Genomic DNA, 18110 nt, shown 5'->3' on the forward strand with positions numbered 1-18110 from the left:
AGGAAGTGAAGGTTAAGCTGAGGCCCGAAGTTGAGAACGAGTTAATCCTGCAAAACCTGACAGGTTTTCTTTATGACAAGAGTCAGGAGATAGTCATCCTCTCTTCCTTTTCCCTCTGAATGTCAGTATAGACATGCATGGATAACATTTAAATTGTCATTAAAAAAAATACTGAGTTATTTTATAAGATTTTTTCCCCTCCTTTTAGCTTTATAGGCAAGGCTAAAAGCAGTCAGAATAGGTGGAAAGTTCCCGACTTCTGGTCAGTTACGCACGTACATAGTGAGTGTGTGTGGAAGAGTTGGCTGCACAGTAAAGGTTTGGGTGTTGCGGCCTGTTGTGTAGAGCTCTGGGGGTGTGAGGTTTGTCAGTACATTTCTGTAAGGTCGAAGCCTCAAGCCTCGTGTGTGCCGTGTTGCTACCACACTCCCGAAGGACGTGTGCTGTGGTGGGCTGGTGGGGCCCTCTGCTGGCCACTGTCGCTCACAGTCCTCTGCATGCCGCAGCCAGGAGAGGCTCTCAGGAGGACATCTCAACTGGTTAGGCTCTGGGATCTTTGCAGGTCCCTGTCATATTACAGGCTCCTTAGGTCAAGCCTTAGAGGAATATTCACAGGTAGGCTTGTGTATTTCCCTAACTCCTGTGCTCTCTGCTTCTTCCTTCTCTGTGGCCCTCTGCTGACTGGTGTTCTTTGCTTGACTGGCTCCTGGTGCTTTGGTGGAAGGGAAGGAGGTAGGTGTGGGCTGAGCGTATGGACTGAGTGCTGCTTTTATGTTTTCACCTGCTGTCTTTGGCAGCTAAGTACCCAGCTACAGCTGCTTAACTCTACTGACGGGATGTTGACAGATGCACAAAATAAATATAAGTCGGGTATGTGTGTGTGGTAGCTTTTGAAAATTTGTACAGGAGGAGCATGTTCTACTTGAAGTGACCATCCTGCAGAAACCTTGACCTAGATAAATTCACCTTTTTGGCTTGGTTTGGGGTTTTAAGTTTTTGTTATTGGGGTATTTTGTTTGTTTGTTTTGTTTGTTTTTCATTTTTATTTTGTCCCAACATTTTCCTTTATAGTCCACCATTAGATATTGATCAGTTGAAGCTCATTTTAAGACTCGTTGGAACCCCAGGGGCTGAGCTTTTGAAGAAAATCTCCTCAGAGTCTGTGAGTTGATGCCTTGATTGTAATTATCTGCCCTGTTGGGAGCCTCTGCCACTTCCCTTCTGTCAATCTGTACTTTGACCTGGGTATGTTTGTAAGCACATGTGCCCTCTGTGTGCTGACTCCAGGATGAGGTGTGTGTGTACATGTACCTGCCTGCTCACATGCATGAGTGTGTTTTGTTTTCTCTCTATCTGGGTACAATACTGGAGCATGGGAGCTTGTGTTGGGCAGTTGTATCACAGTAAGTGAGATTTGAGATTCTCATTCATTCCAGGAGATGGAAAATTTGTTGTCTCCATTCTCCAACCCTGACATCATCTTTCTCAGAGTTTCACTCAAGGGCTCCTTTCACTTTTTTGGTTAGTATTTATCCTCAAAGCATGAGCTTTACCCTCTGTCAGTCTAGCTTTCTCACTAAAAGAATGGAAAGTGCATTGCCCGCACTCCCTTGCCCTTTCCCAGGAGTTACTTGCTTTTTATTGCTTTGGAATAGACAACTTGCACATCCTGGGTAAGGTGTGTGTTCTCCACAGGGGTCTGTATCTACCCTGTCTCCAGACCGTCAGAGGTAACATCCCCACTCCTAACACCTCGGATCCACAGGATGAGGGCTGTAAATGCTTCTCCCACAGCCTGCCTGTGTAATTACAAGTTTGAGTACCCTGAGAAAAAGCTTTGGAGCCAATGCCTTCCTGCTTCTAAGCAGGCATTTAGAGAGAAGCCATGGGAATGTGACTCTGGCTTACTTGGGCTTGCTTGGTCATTTTCTTGGGCCACAGGCGTGAGAGAAATTAGGAAAGCCCAGTCTTTCTCCCGTTTCCCATATGTCTGCTGCCAGGCAGTTGGAGAAAAGGGGAAAAGAGCTGTGAAGCCAAGTTCCAGCTGTGCCTTCTGGATTCTCCTCCCAGTGTTTCTGACTGAAGGATTCCTTTGCCCTGTTGGAAAGACTGCTGGGTAGCCAGAGGCAGGCTTTTCATTTGTTTCATGTACTTATTTAAGATGAGGAAGCAAAAGCACAGGAAGACTGGGACTTGCCCGAGTCATGCACTGAGTCACTTGACAGAGCTGAGTTTACATCCCAGATGTTCTGATAACATGTTCTAAACTTTAATCTCATGCGATTGCACACTGTTTTGAAAGTCACTGTCAGAGTTATCGACCAGAGCGTCAGCCAGGAGTGTTTTCTTTTTGCTTTTTGAAACGCAGGAGCTGGATTGGAGTGAATCAAAGAAGAGATGAGACAATGCTTAGAGAGGACGGTGCCTTTTTGTTTTAAATGCTTTGCTTAGAAAGATTGTCTAATAGAGAGGACACGGGGGCAAGAGAGAGTGGGGTTAGGGGGGGGAGCTCAGTTTATTACTGAATAGTGCTCATGAGACTGAGATAGCAAGTGCATCCTCTGTCTGGAGATGGCCACTAGCAGCTCTTTCTCAGTCTTCTCACCCGCCCTTAGCCATCTGCCCTAGAGATATGTGCTGTTGGAAGAAAAAGGGTGGGTATAAAATGATAGTATTTACCTGTTGTAATCCTTTTTTTTTTTTAAAGTGCCTGCCCTATTAATGAAATGTCTGTATGTGAAATAGGGCACATCATACATTTCAACATCTCTCGCATAGAGTTGAGCATAATAAATTGAGTATCAGAACACAGAAGTTAAATAACATTGCATTGAGTATAGGAATAAGAATATTCCTCCTACGTAGTTACAGTGAGTGCATAAAAAGTAATTTAAACATTGAGAAGAGTAGACAAGATTAATTTTATGTTAGTAATACTGCTCAAGTACCAGTTTATCGTAGAAGCACATGATGTGTGAAACATGATGTCTAAATAGCAAAGCCAAGTGAGTAAAATTGTTTAAAGCTTTTCAACGTGAAAAACATATTAGTGAAGGAATGTAGTAAACAGAGAAAGCCAATAGGTATTTTCCTTACTCCTGAAAAGTAGTGAAGTGATGTCATTATTATTGATTGATGGAATTCAGTCAGTAAATACTAGGACATTCTGAGTAAGAGTACAGTAATAGTTGGACTGACGGAGAACAAGTTAGCATGTGCCGTGAGAAGGGGGGTAAATGAGTCATGATGGATGTCCAGAGAATATTTTTTGGTGGTGACCCAATACCTAATCAGTGAAAGGACAAAAATAAAAAATAAATCATATGAAGAAGACAAAAGCCCTTTCACTGACTCACTCTCAAAATTTTTGCTGAAAATATTTTATTCCTGAACTCCTGACAAAAATGGGATATAATAACCTATTTGACTAAAGGAGACCAAAAAAAAAAAAAAACCACGGAAATGTACAGACCAAGTTATTGTTCATAGAAAAGAGAAAGGTGGCAGGATTTTAACATTTTAAAACCCAGCTGATACTACTGTTGCTGGTTTAGTTAGTGAGCCCCTTTTGTTTCTTTCTCTTAGCATGCAGAGTACTGTTTGTTATGTAATTTGTTTAGAGGTAAACCTGAATTTATTGAGAATGTTAGAAGAACTTCACACCATCTTTTGGATTTGCTGGCCTGTCTTTGGGCCAGGGAGCGTGAGAGGCAGGGTGGAGCCGTGGCTCCAGCTCTTTCCTAACAGCCAGCCTTAAACATGTGTTTGTAGTAATCTGACCACTAAGGAATTTAAGTTCTGAGGATGAGCTCAACTGGAAAGATCATTGAGAGAAGCCACAAAGAAGTGCAATTATTTGATTACAGTACTTACTGGAAATGGTGCTACAAGAGGAGGGAATTAATAAATACCAAGAAAGGGAATATGCAAAGGTTTTTATTGTGCTGAGGATTTTAAAAATCCCACCACTCTGCTTTAACAGCAACACATGATAAACAGGTCTTGTGGTTGTGTTAAAATTGATGGGCCAGCTAAAAGAGAGAAGGTTAGAGTGCAGTGTACCTACATCTGCATACATTTGGAAAACCTCAGAGTTCTGCCTTTGTCAGATCAGATACTCAGTGTTTTGCCAGCTTCCTCCCGGATGTTTTTTAAGTGAAGTCAGTCTGTTCACCTGTTAAAGGGACTTGTGGGAGAAATCACTGTGGCATGCTGTAACACCGGCAGCAGCTGCGGCTTCTGTTTTGTCTCTGCTGTTAGCTTCTCATCCCCCCCACTTCCCCTTCACTTATCACTGTGTGTTTGTGGCACGTATTTTAAATGTGTCACTAACTGCTGTCCTTGAAGCTTGGCCTTGCGTATCAACACGCATACCACCTTGGTCTTAGATTAGGAGGGGTGGTATTTTAGAGAATCACCAGAACCTGTGCCACAGAAATTTAACCTGTACCTGAAATGGTTACATTGGACATTTTATTTTGTCTGAAGTTGAATCAAAATGTTCTGAATCCTCTTCATTTATCCCACAAGCAAACAGGTTGTGGCCATCAGTACTCGGAAACAGTTCTCTGGCTGGCATCCCGGATCAAGGGGCAGTCTCTTTCCAGGGAGCGTAAATATTTAATGTTAAAGATCATGCTAAAACCAAAAAAAAGTTTTTCTTCTCCACTTGGCCCATCACTGGCTCCATGGCTACTAACTCATGCCATTCACAGATGCATGCTTTCACGTGCAGCCTTGGGCTCTGACCTGGGGTGGGTGGGGTGGGTGGGAGTAGATTTTTTGTTTGGGGGTGGCTTTTTGGCCTTTTCTAAAACTTTTTGAGTTGAAAGTTATTTTTTGCACTGTATGCTTAACAATGCCCTTGACTAGGCATCTTAAGATATTAACCAGCTTCAGCAGATTATGCGTCTGACGGGGACTCCCCCTGCTTATCTCATTAACAGGATGCCAAGCCATGAGGTGAGAACAAATTGACTGCAGGAGTATCTAATTCAGAAGGCCACATTCGCATTTTATTGCCACTGTATAACCAACACAGATTGTAACGTCACTGAATGTTTGCATGCGCCTCTAGGGCGACTAAGGCAAAGACTGCCTATGTGCTATTACAACACTTGACGTCCTGTGAATGGAGAATATAATGTATAGGCTTGTTCATAGAAAATGATGTTATTTATGAATTTAGTGCTCAAGAGGAGGTTTGTGTTTTCCTAGGGTCCTATGCCTACAGTCAGGGTATGCTACCATTGAATAATGTTTAATTGGAGGTGTATTAACTGAAGGCCGTTAGCATGTTTTCCTATTTATCCATTTTCTTAATGACCAAAAGAAGAGCCTTTATTTAAAAACACCTATAAAATATCTAATGCTGAAAAGTTCTCTATTTAAGATAAAATATGCAAATAATGTAGAAAACTATGAACATTTAGGGTTAGGTACCTTTTTTTTTTTGCCAATGCTTGGCTATTTAATCTAAGTCTCATTTTACCATCAGAGGTGATTGGGGCACCTCTTTTTCAGATGTCCTTAATCTTTTTGGGAATCAGGTTGGCCACATGGCTTTATTCAGCTAGTCTTTTCATTTATCTTATTAGAGGTAAGACTGTTCTCTGTATGACGTGGTCTCTCTCACCTCTGTTTTCCCTTTTATATGCATGCTCAAGTAGGAAGGGATAACAGGCTTGTCAATAGTTCAATTCCTAGAGCTTTCTTTTCAAATCAAAAAGATTCTCAGCTGCTTCTCAAAGAGGGCGTCTCCTGTTTGCTCTACACACGGTGTTTAAGAAGGTGAAGTTATTAAGAGGAACAAACTACTATGTGTAAAAGAAAGCTACAAGGATAGGAAATACAGCATAACTCTGTATGGAATATAATGTATAAGAAGTTTGAATCACTGTTACAGACCTGAAACTAATATATATTAGTATTAGAGATCTAATTTATATATATATGTAAATTTTTAAAAATTTAAAAAGATGAAGTTGCCCTAGCAGCTAGAACTTTTTCTAACCTTGTTATGTGTTTGTGTATACATACGTACATAAAGATACATATATACCTTTACTGTTGAGCTGTATTAAAAACAGGAATTTCAAGGACGTAGTTTAGATTTAAAGAAGTTTTATCTCAGCTATTCAGACTGATCATGAGATTTTTTTTTTTTCTATGAAACAGGGAAGGTCATAGATTTAATAGCTAATACGTGAAGCACGCATTTATGAACCATTTGTATTTATATGATTATTCTCAAGACCAGTTTTTATTTTTGCCTTTATTAAGAGCTATCAGTCCTTGAAAGTATTTTAGCACCTTGAGTTTTAGAATAAAGTCTAGAAATTATCCAGTTGAAGCATCCTTAGGAAATGAGAGCAGGCTTTCCTTTCTAAAGGCAACAGTGATAGCAGCTGAGGTTTATTTGAGCTCCGCCTCTGAACCCAAGGACGGTGCTGAGGAGGCTGTTGGTTTGTTATCACAAAGTCCTCCCTTCAGCCCTTTGAGGTTGGCACTGATGTTAATCCCACTTCATAGATGAAGAACTCAGGACTTAAAAGAGAGTAAGTAATTCAGGTCTGTCCCACCCCAAGAACCAAACATTATAAAATCTGAATTTGTATATAAATGTTCTTTTGTGTCAAAATTTTTACTTGGAAGCTCTCCCACTAGTTTTATCTTGCTTGAGTATCAGGATAACCATATGATATAGGCAAGCCAAATACTGATATCTAATAATAATACTAATATTTTACAGATGAGGTCATTGATATGCTAGTTAAGACTTGCCCAAGAAGATGTATCTCATAAGTGGTAGGGGAAAGATTTCTGCCTAAGCTGTGTAACTTATAATCCACTATTCTTTATTACTCTTATTAAGTTGGTTAAATATTTTTTTTAAATGTGTTTGAACCTCTTAGCATAATATAAAGCTTATGTTTATTTCCTTGTTACCAAAAATATTTTGTTGACAAGGTTTAATACTGACATCCTTTTAATATACTGAGAGTCCCTGCTGAGATCAGCTCATCAAAAGATGGTTGATCTTAGACTTTCTTTGGGAATACTAAACCCTATGCCAACTTCAGCTTTTTTAGGAAGACTGTCTCAGGAAGGGCTACTTCTTAGATATCTTGGCCTAATAATTTTAAACTTCTGATCGTGTGACCAGAATGCTAATGAAAGGGAACTTAGCTGGTTAGCACTTTAGTTCACTTGAAATTTTAACTGGGAGATAGCAGGAATAAATAAAGATGATGATGGTAAATAAGAAGGTTAGGATGGCAGTGAGAGAGAAGTCTGTGATGAATATCCACAACATTCATAAACATTGACGCTAGCAGACTTTGTCAGTTAACACTTGCTCTATGACAGGACCAGGAATCTTTGAGAGCAGTAAAAATATTGAACAAAACCATTTTGAAAACCCTTTGTTTTACAGGCAAGAAACTACATTCAGTCTTTGACCCAGATGCCGAAGATGAACTTTGCAAATGTATTTATTGGTGCCAATCCCTTGGGTAAGTTGACTGTATCCTCGTCTTGTGGATATTGAATTGGCCGTGACGTAGTTAGGGATCCTCTGGACTAATATAGTACTGTTAATGAAATCTCGGAAGGTGATAAATAGTGCTGTATTATCCATGTTTGTGCTGTCAGGCTGTTTATCTCATGACATGCTTATAAATATATGATCACAGAATTTGATGGGGGAAGTAAGCGGAAACAGTGAAGAAAGGAGAGAAAGCAATGGGAACCCTGGGAGAAGAGACTGAGGGACATGGAAGAGAAGCAGAGGGAAGCCTGTGACCCGGTCACCACTGCCGTTGTTGGCGGAGTCTGCCCTGAGGCTGGAAACAGCCGAAGCACAGAGGGTGGTTGGCGCCCCACACGGGCGCCCCGCAGTGTGGCGCGCCCTGCCTGCGGCTCCCCAGTGCTGCCGAGCCTGTCGCCCTCGCGTCCTCTTCCCTTCCCCGTCCTCTTTTGCCTTCAGACACCTAGCCATTCTCTCTTCTCCATGAAGCTTTGAAGAATGGCTCCATCTTCCTTCCTGTCACCACCGTTTCCAGGGTCTTTGGCGAAGGGACGTGACAGTTGTGTGCTGCCTTGGCTGAAAAGGAGCTGCTTTGTTCCTTAAAACTGGGGGCTGGTGTGTACTTCTTTTGGTCCCCAAAAGTGGCATTGCCTGAGGTTCTAATCCCCTGACTCTAGGAAAAGATGGGGGACAGTGCTATCCAAAGGAAGGCAATGCCAAAGAACATGCAAACTGCTGTACGGTTGAGCTCATTCCACATGCTAGCAAGGTCATGGTCAAAATCACTCAAGCTAGGCTTCAGCAGTACGTGAACTAAGAATTCCAGATGGACAAGCTGGGTTCAGAAAACACAGAGGAACTGGAGATTAAATTGCCAACATTCATTGGATCCTGGAGAAAGCAAGAGGATTCCAGAAAAACATGTACTTTCTACTTCATTGACTATGCTAAAGCCTTTTTGACTGTGTGGATCTCAACAAACCATGGAAAATTCTTAAAGAGATGGGAATATCAGACCACCATACCTGTCTCCTGAGAAACCTGTATGCAAGTCAAGAAGCAACAGCTAGAACCAGATATGGAACAAATGACTGGTTCAAAGTTAGGGAGTATGACAAGGCTGTATATTGTCACCCTGCTTATTTAACTTACATGCAGAGTACATCATGCAGAATGCCAGGCTGGATAAAAAATAATCTGGAATTCAAAGATTGCCCAGAGAAATAATCAACAACCTCAGATATGCAGTTGTTGCCACTCTAATGGCAAAAAGTGAAGAGGAACTAAAGAGCCTCTTGATAAGGGTGAAAGAATAGGGTGAAAAAGCTGGCTTGAAACTCAACATTCAAAAAACTAAGATCATGGCATCCTGTCCCATCACTTCCTGGCAGATAGGAGTGGAAACAGTGGCAGATTTTGTTTTCTTGGGCTCCAAAATCACTGTGGACGGTGGCTGCAGCCGTGAAACTAAAAGATGCTTACTCCTTAGAAGGACAGCTGTGACAAACCTAGACACTATATTAAAAAGCAGAGACATCACTTTGCTAACAAGGGTCCATCTAGTCAAAGCTATGGTTTTTCCAGTAGTCAAGTACAGATGTGAGAGTTGGACTATAAAGAAAGCTGAGCGCCAAAGAATTGATGCTTTTGAACTGTGGTGTTGGAGAAGATCTTGAGAGTCCTTTGGACTGCAAGGAGATCCAACCAGTCCATCCTAAAGGAGATCAGTCCTTAGGTGTTCATTGCAAGGACTGATGCTGGAGCTCCAATATTCTGGCCACCTGATGCAAAGAACCAACTCATTAGAAAAGCCCCTGATGCTGGGAAAGGTTGAAGGCCAAAGGAGAAGGGGGCAGCAGAGGATGAGAAGGCTAGATAGCATCACCAACTCAATGGACATGAACTTGAGCAAACTCCAGGAGATAGTGGAGGACAGAGGAGTCTGCCCTGCTGCAGTCACAGTCGGACACAGCTTAGGGACTGAACAACAGAAAAATCAGACATGGCCCTCCCTATGACGAGAGTGGAGCAATGCTGTGATAATAGAACAATCAACCTTCTATTTTTCTGAAGTTGTATCTCAGTAGTATGTTTTTAAATCTCAGTTTCGGTCATTCCTCCACTTAAGGGTCCCAGCAGCTGTGCTTCGGGTTTAGTTTCATCCTTCTGAGAGCTGACAACAGCCTCTTCAGAAGTTGGAGTGAAGGCTAAGTGGCTTTACCTTTCTAAGTACTTTACCCACAGTGATTGCTGAAGAGGGTTTAGTGTTCCTATGATAATTCTTACAATAGCAGAGATGCTCATGCTCGGAAGTGTTGAGCCTGTCAGCCTTGGAGATGGAGAATGTGTCAGGGCTCAGCTGGATCACTCTCATGTCTAAGAATAAATCCACAGACTCATCAGGGGTATACAAAATTCTGCCAGGGTTGGTTTGGGTCTGTATCTGCCCTGGTTTGCTCTCACTGCCTTTGTATGATTTATTTATACTGTATTATCTAGTTCAAGGGTCTGTGAGAAGCTCTCTTTGAGTCATTAAGTACTGTATGATATTAGGAAGTTATATTGTAAGTTGGTAGCTTCCTTGTCTGTCATTCTGTTATGAATTTTTTCATCATCTCAGCTCATGTTTTAGACATGGCAGTGCTCACTGTGTGATTTCCTGATGGTTGGCTCAAAGCGATTTATTTGAAGGAGGGATATGTGTGTCCCAGCAGTTTATTGGGGTCACTTCCATCCTGATAAGCATCCCCCTTCTCTGGAATCGTGACATTTAATCCTTCAAAAAAGCTGGCTACCACTTAGCACTGTAGACTGCAAAAGGAGGCTTTGGGCCACCTGCTTCCCAGCACTGCAGTTCTCAGTATTTACACAGACCCGTCAGTCCACTGCCGAATGCTGGCGTCATATAAAGAGTCTCTTCTTACAGGCAGAACATGGTGTAACCTGACCAGGAACTCGTGCCCAGCATGTTAACCCAGCAGGAATACACCAACAGTGTAAATACTGACAGCCCTCTTTTGTCCGTCTCTGACTTCATGTGTCACCATTATTCTCAAAACATGAAATAAAACTTAAGTTGCTGTTTGATGCTTATGTATTTGTATCTGTCAAGGTCTTAGAGGAATCTTTTTCTTAACCTTGATCTTATTTATCAAGGTGTTGGTCATTTTACCCTGGGGTGGCAAAGACTCATCATATGGTCGAGACAGCACCTGATGAGGTTATTGTTTCTAAGAAGAGAATATATGTCTGGGCAATTTTCTGAGTGCTTTAAGGTGTAAGCTTATGAACTTGACACATAAATATTCACTTTGTTACTGCATTCCTTGGAAATCCACATTTCTCTTTTAGAAGAAATTCAACTCTGGAATTGAGCCTGAAGGATGGGGGTCTTTTACAGCCTCCAGTGTACACAGCGTGGATCTCTTCAGGAAAAGGAACCCCCCCACCCCCCCGCCCCAGCCCTTGACTACCCATCCCTGCCCCCTCCCACATTTAAAGAACAAACAAGAATTTGCAAAGCCGCAAATGCCTTTGCTTCACAAAAGTGACAACTGTGGTCTTTTATTATTTGTCCTCCCAGGCGCTACCATTCTGAAACTCAAAACATCATCATTTATAGGAATTAGATGGGAAAAAAAAAAAACACGATTCTGTGACCCCCAGCTAATGAAATAGTTGCTGGGAAGGAAAATCAGTGGATGCTGAAAGCTATAAGTGAAAGAAACTGATACCTAGTGCTGACAGGGTACTTGCTTAAGGCAAAAAAGAAACAGCTTAACCCAGTGATCAAATTCAGCATCATTATTAATGGGACAGATGGCCTTAAGGTACCATTAAGTACACAGCATCACCTATGAAATATTCTTGCCAAAAATGTTTAACCTAATTCTTACCAAATTTTAGATTTACCAGGGTTTTCAGGAAATACAGGGGATAGAGGAAAACAAGGGTACAGATACATGATAGCTCAAGACAGTTTTGTGGGGGAGTCTTTTCAGGTCAAAGTTAGGGAAAATGGGGGTTAGAGGCGGGGGCGATTATTCTAGAAATAGAAGAGACTAAGGAAACTCAACAAAATGCAATGCATGGTCCTTACTTGGATCCTGAAGGCAATGGCACCCCACTCCAGTACTCTTGCCTGGAGAATCCCATGGACGGAGGAGCCTGGTAGGCTGCAGTCCATGGGGTCACGAAGAGTCGGACATGACTGAGCAACTTCACTTTCACTTTGAACAAGTTACTAGATATAAAAAACACCTTTAAGATAATTGAAGAAAGCTTAACATGACCTGGATTTTAGATGATGTTTGGGGATTATATATTTGTCAGATGTAATAACAGTTTTATGATTGTATAGGAAGCCATCTTTATGGTGAAATATTTATAGGTAAAATTGCATGTCTGTAATTTTATTTTAAAATGATTCAGCAAACAATGTATGTATATATAGATAAAGATATAAAGTAGGTAAAATATAAATAATACATCTCAGAGCAGATACTTTGGAGAATGTTTGGGTATGAAGGATCGAAACTCTGTGTTTGCTTAATAAGGCATAAATTTTTGGTAATGTGTTAAAAACTCTTCTTTTTCCCTTCCCATCCGTGGTACTGACAGCTGTCGACCTGCTGGAGAAGATGCTTGTATTGGACTCAGATAAGAGAATCACAGCAGCACAAGCCCTTGCACATGCCTACTTCGCCCAGTACCACGATCCTGACGACGAACCAGTGGCTGATCCTTACGATCAGTCTTTTGAAAGCAGGGACCTCCTTATAGACGAATGGAAAAGTAAGTCATAGCAGGGTGAACATCTGCCTTTTTGAGAACCTAGATTTAAGAATCTTTCCTAGGTGAGCCACTAACCAAAGGCTGTGAGGGTGGGGGGAGTTTTTTCTGGTTGTATCCAACTCGTTAAAACTTGCAGTGAGGGTCTCTTCTGTGGAATGAGTATGTTCCTCTGTTGTAGATGACGCCCCTCTGGACCTTTGAGATGCTTCTGTCTGGTCTGATTTTGTGCACAGCCCCTCACGTCTGCATAGAGCTTTGAGGTTCTCAGAATTTCTGCATTTATACTATCTCTTTGAGCTAAGTAGGGAATAGGGAATCTTTACAGCTTTACAAACAATAGAACATTGAAGAGCATTTATATCTTATCTCTTAGCTTAGACCTAGTTAAGGATACAGCCAGAAATGGAACCCAGGTCTCCTAGACCCAGTCTCATATTCTTTTCATAAAACACAAATCCAGAACTTGAGTTAAATCCCAAAGCCAGGATTATCTGTTGCTGTAGCATATGGGGGGCTTCCCTTGTGGCTTAGCTGGTAAAGGATCCGCCTGCAGTGCAGGAGATGTAGGTTCAGTCCCTGGGTTGGGAAGATCCCCTGGAGAAGGGAAAGGCTACCCATTCCAGTATTCTGTATAGTCCATGGGGTCGCAAAGAGTCAGACACTACTGAACGACTTTTTACATTTCCCAAATAATTGGTTTGCTACTCTTAAGCATCTTCTCTAGAGAGCTTTAAAGAGGAGGCACTGGATGACCCAAAAAATTGTTCTTTTATATACATCCTTGAACTTTTGGTCACATGTTCACACACAAGCAATGAGGCCCATTGAACCAGTAGCCTGGACAGGGAGGGAAGGGACTTGAGCTTAGAAGTTAGGGTGGCTTCCCAGCAAAGTGAATGTCTAAACTCTCACATCCTACTTTTCCTTCCTGATTTCTAGGCCTGACCTATGATGAAGTCATCAGCTTTGTGCCGCCACCCCTTGACCAAGAAGAGATGGAGTCTTGAGTGTCTGGTTTCTATTCTGTTGATCCCACTTCACTGTGAGGGGAAGGCCTTTTCATGAGAACTCTCAAAATATCATTCAAGTGCCTCTTGTTGCAAAGATTTCCTCCGTGGTGGAAGGGGTGTGTATGTGTGTGTGTGTGTGCGTGCGTGCGTGTGTGTGTGTCTGACTTTGTGGGAGGGTAAAACATGATGAGCAAACTATCACAGTGACTCTACGTGGAGTGACAGATGCTCCGTGGCGGCCTCTGCTTGCTCTTGTTCATGAGAGGCCGCTAGGCAGGCAAGAGCTGCCACCTTGTATGGTTTGTTAAAAGCAAAGTAAAAAAATATTAAACATCCCAGACCCTGGTCATGCTTTTGCCATCTTGGCCTCTTCTGTGGCCCTGCCTTGATGCTGAGGGTCGGCTTTGGCCACATCCCACGGCGGCTCACACCTCCTGGCTGCTTCACACGGGGCGCCGTCCCTCATTCTGTGTCAGCCGAAAAGGACCAGCTGGCTTCTGTGCGCTAGGCCGTGACTAACTTGCTTAGTGTGGTTCTCGGAACTCAGCAGGTATACCTGGAACCATTAAATATGTTTGTGCCTTAAAAGGAGAGGAGAAAGTGTGGTTAAGAGAGTGCAGCCATGAAGTTCTGAGCCAGGCAAGTAGCCAGGTTGTCGGGCAGCCACGTGTGAATCCGGAGTAGACGGTGCCTTCGGAGGCAACGCGTGTGCGTGTGTGAGCATGCGTGGGTGTACATCCCTCTCTTCCTCCCTCACCCCGCCCCGCCCCGCCCCCAGGTGTCATCGCCATTCCTCTGCATACCCCACCTTCAGTGCAGAGATTTCTTAAGTACTGGCCCCAGTAGCAGAAGCTGGTTCCTGCTGTCAGTGTACCTCCTGTGTGCTCTTTATTCCTAGCAGAGTGATGATCTGTTTTGCACGTCTTGCTATTTGAGCATGCACGGCTGCTTGTCCTGTTCTCTTCGGGAGGCCCTGGTGCCAGGCAGGTTTGCCAGTGAAGACCTTCCGGGTAGTTCAGAACCCGTGTCACCTCGGCTGATGCTAAGAGCGGGTGACATCATCCTCTCTTCAGCCCCCAGTACTATTTTGTGTTGAACACAAGTGATAACTCCAGGTGCTTTTGATGTGAAAACTATGAAGAAATGGAACAGATGGATGTATAGCATTTCCATTCTTGCCATCTGGTTTTCAACAAACTATTTTTGGGGAGCCGTCAACCAGGAAAGATCAGGGTTTGTCCCAGGAATATCTTAGACTTTGGAAAACAAGTCATTCTCTTCACTCCCAGTAACCAATGCTAAGACATGCTAAAAATCAAAGTGAAAAATGAAAGCTCATGAGGCCAGAAACTCCTTTTGCTATCTTTTGTCTAAATATGATTATTTTTTAAAAAGTGATGAGGTATCTTTTCCACCCTTCTTTGGAAAAGGGTCTTCTTGGCAGCTTAACATTGACTTCCTGGTCTTGGTTTGGGGAGAAATAAAATTTTGTTTCAGAATTTTCTATATGGCAGGAATCCTTTGAGAATGTGATTCCTTTTGATGGGGAGAAAGGGCAAATTATTTTAATATTTTGTATTTTCAACTTTATAAAGATGAAATATCCTCAGGGGTGGAGAAGAGTTGTTTTCATAATTTTCTGAATTTCAGGCATCTTGTGATATCATAAGGGCCCATATATTTAAGCCTTTTATGAAAGAAGGAAGTGTAGATCCATTTCCAGTGTTGGCTGTGTGGCACAGTCTCATATTTGGGCCAAGATGTTTCCATTTCTCTGTCACGGCGCAGCACTGCCTACACTCCAGGGGGACAGGGTAGGACCCGCAAGTCAGCTGGAGCAAGAAGGAAGGAGGCAGCTGATGGTGATCACACCTCACCCAAGATCTGCCCCCTCTTTAAAGGAAAACGAACGCAAAGTCCTCATCTCCTTTATATGCAGTTCAAATCCTCATGATCCACAGCAAGTGAACTTTATCAGCCATGTTTTGTTGTAAATGCTAGTGTGATTTCCTACAGAAATACTGCTCTGAATATTTTTTTTCATAAAGGTCTTTGCACATGAGACCATATACATGTTAAGAGGCTGAATGTGCCAGGAGCCCGGACTCAGCTGGAGGAGCCTGTGGAAGAAGAGCTCCTTGGTTTCTGAGCACAGTGCTCCCATCTCCTGATTTCTCTGAACAGGAAACAAAAGAGAGAATGAAGGAAAATGCCGTCTTATTTGTATTCATGAACTTGGCCGTAATCAGTTAATGCCATATAGGATGTCATACAATACCACTGATTAAAATAAAGCCTATTTTTCAAATTTAGTGAGTTGCTCAAATTTATTGTATTTTCCTCTTGATTGTTTTTGTTCAGTGCACAATATAGCATTATATCAGTGGTCTTTCAGCTGCCGCCTGGCATATGTTTCTGACAGATCTTAATGTGACTCCTGTAAAATGTAGAAGATGTTGATAGAGCTCCTTGTGCAGTTTATGGTGAAGCAGATCAGACTCTTCAATGTGGGTGGGAAAAGCAAAGGACAAATAAACAAGATGTCACACTGTAGTCTCCACTTGGGTGTCAGAGCGGCCTAGGACAGGTCAGCATACTGGGGCCCAGGGACCAAATCCAGTCTACCTACCACCTGTTGTGTAGCCCCCTAAAAGTGGGCTTTTTACAGTTTTAAATGGTTGAAGTCAAAAGAACAATATTTTTGTAGCATGTGAAAAATAATGTAAAACTCAAATTCCAGTGTCCATAAATAAAGCTGTGTCAGAACACAACCACACATTTGTTTATGTATTGTCTGCGGCTGCTTTTGTGCTACAACAGAGTTGAAGAGTTGTGACAGAGACCATATGGCCTACAGAGTCTAAACTGTTTACTCGCTGACTCTTCACAGAAGTTTGCTGACCCCGGCCTAGCATTTAAATGTCCTTATCTGAAACATGAAGTTTGTTTAAGTATGAGTTCTTTTCAGCTCTGACACTATCTGTACAGACCTATGCTTTTGTTTAAAATTGTAGGGAGAAGTTTGGATGTGTACCCTGTTCATAGACTTTTGAGCAGATGTATTTGATGAGTCTTCTGTTGCATGGCCCTTGACCATATTCTTCAAAACTACTGGATTGCATCACAAGATGAAAGAGTCATGAGGTCTCACAGCTGTTCTCAGGGCCTGTATTGTGGCGCTTCCTTTCTCAGTCGCCCAGGAATGCTGACGGGGGTCCCAGGGTGGGTCGTGAGGCCCAGCCAGTGAGGATGTGAAAAGTGCAGCCGGGGGTTCTGTCCTGTGCTGTGTTGGCCCTTGACTGGCAGCTGGGAATGACAGGGATAGAAGGCAAAGCAGGCACAAGCTCGTGTCCTCATTCTTACCCCCGGCCCCCGCCCAGTGACTTCTTAAGGGGGTAAGAGAAAAAGGACTCCGTTTTCACATGTGATACATCAGTCCCTATAAAGAGCAGACCATTGTAGGAAATATTTTGCCTTTCCATACAAAATCAGTGCTGTGACACAGCCTTCCTCCTAGGCTGCTGAGAGCAGAGGGCCTGCTTAGCTCAGGGAGACGGCTGGCACCAGAAAAATTTCACCTAAAGGTGAATCCACTTAAAATGGGGACCAGAGTTTTCATTGTATATTGAGGATTGGTGGGGGGGGTGGGGGGTGGGGAGAGGAAGTCTAATGGGGACTTTCATCATGAAAACTGAACAGAATTATAAAAGCTTGTAATTTCAAAAATATTCAAGAGTTACATGATTATTTTTTTGAGTAAAACCATGTTTAGCATCCTACAATATTCTTTCCATCTCATTTTTGCAGCATAATCATAGAGGGAATTTTTTCCAAAATACATGAGATCTGGGACTTCCTGGCAGTCCAGAGGTTAAGACTCCACAGCCCCACTGTAGGGGGCACAAGTTCAGTTGCTGGAAAGGGCACTAAGATCCTTCATTCTGCTCAACAAGACCAAAAAAACAAAAAATTGAGATCTTCCTCAGTTTTCCTATGGACCTCAATCTCTTGATATTCACATTGTTCTTTTTTATAAGTGATCACCTTGGTGATCACCTTACACCTCTCCCTTTACTGTAACCCTCTGAGTCTGCCAGATCCCATAGTTTCCAGTGGCTTTGCTCAAGTTCATCAAATCCACTATTGGCAAAATTTGTAATTATTGCAATTAATCTGCATTATGTTTGCTGTTTGTCATATGCTTACAATATGATCAACTAGAGACTAATAAAAGACTAGAATGGGTACGATGGGCACTTGTTGGCTTATCTCATGCAGCCCATACTGGACCTCGCCCAGGTCCCAGTCCCCTCCCCTGCTTCCTTATCATCTGGGATACACAGGCACCTCTGCCCTCTGGAGAGCGGCAGGCCAGTGAAGGGCTACAGCGGCCACTTTGTTCCCCCCTTCAGTGCTTCTCGCCACAGCTTCATGCCACCCCCCCCCCACCCTGCCCCCGTGGCATTGCTCTAAAGGCACAGTGCTTTCTCTGTCACCCGGTCTTTGTAGGTGATAGTCCCTCTGCCTAGGACCCCCTGCCTTCTCCTTCCCCATCCTCTGGGCTAACTTCCCTGTCACTCCCTCTGTAAACCTTCCCTGAGCATCCCCAAGCTAGGACTAGGCGTGCCTTCTGTATGCTTTTTTGGTACTCATCTGCCTTGATCAGGGGTGGCACTGATCACATTGCTTTGCCATTGTCTGGTGTCTGTATCACCTGCTCAAGAGAAAAAAACATGACGCTTAAGGACACGAGCTCTGGATCAGTCTGCCTGAGTTCA

The 18110-nt window shown here is 42.9% G+C and overlaps 1 protein-coding gene across 2 annotated transcripts in view; it reads left to right on the forward strand.

Annotated features, from left to right (window-relative positions):
* Positions 1 to 16103, forward strand: part of MAPK14 (mitogen-activated protein kinase 14) — a 75328-nt gene extending 59225 nt beyond the window's left edge. The window contains exons 9-12 of one of the 2 annotated variants that reach the window (XM_019985720.2): positions 4883 to 4962; positions 7436 to 7514; positions 12149 to 12322; positions 13262 to 16103. In XM_019985720.2, the coding sequence (XP_019841279.1) occupies positions 4883 to 4962; positions 7436 to 7514; positions 12149 to 12322; positions 13262 to 13329 (401 nt within the window). In that variant the 3' untranslated portion in view covers positions 13330 to 16103. Of the gene's footprint in view, positions 1 to 1082; positions 1163 to 4882; positions 4963 to 7435; positions 7515 to 12148; positions 12323 to 13261 lie in introns of both variants that reach the window. The other variant, XM_019985719.2, reaches the window with a different exon arrangement.
* Positions 16104 to 18110: the final 2007 nt, after the last annotated feature.

The sequence above is a fragment of the Bos indicus genome, chromosome 23 (genome assembly GCF_029378745.1).
Source record: "Bos indicus isolate NIAB-ARS_2022 breed Sahiwal x Tharparkar chromosome 23, NIAB-ARS_B.indTharparkar_mat_pri_1.0, whole genome shotgun sequence".
NCBI lineage: Eukaryota > Metazoa > Chordata > Mammalia > Artiodactyla > Bovidae > Bos > Bos indicus.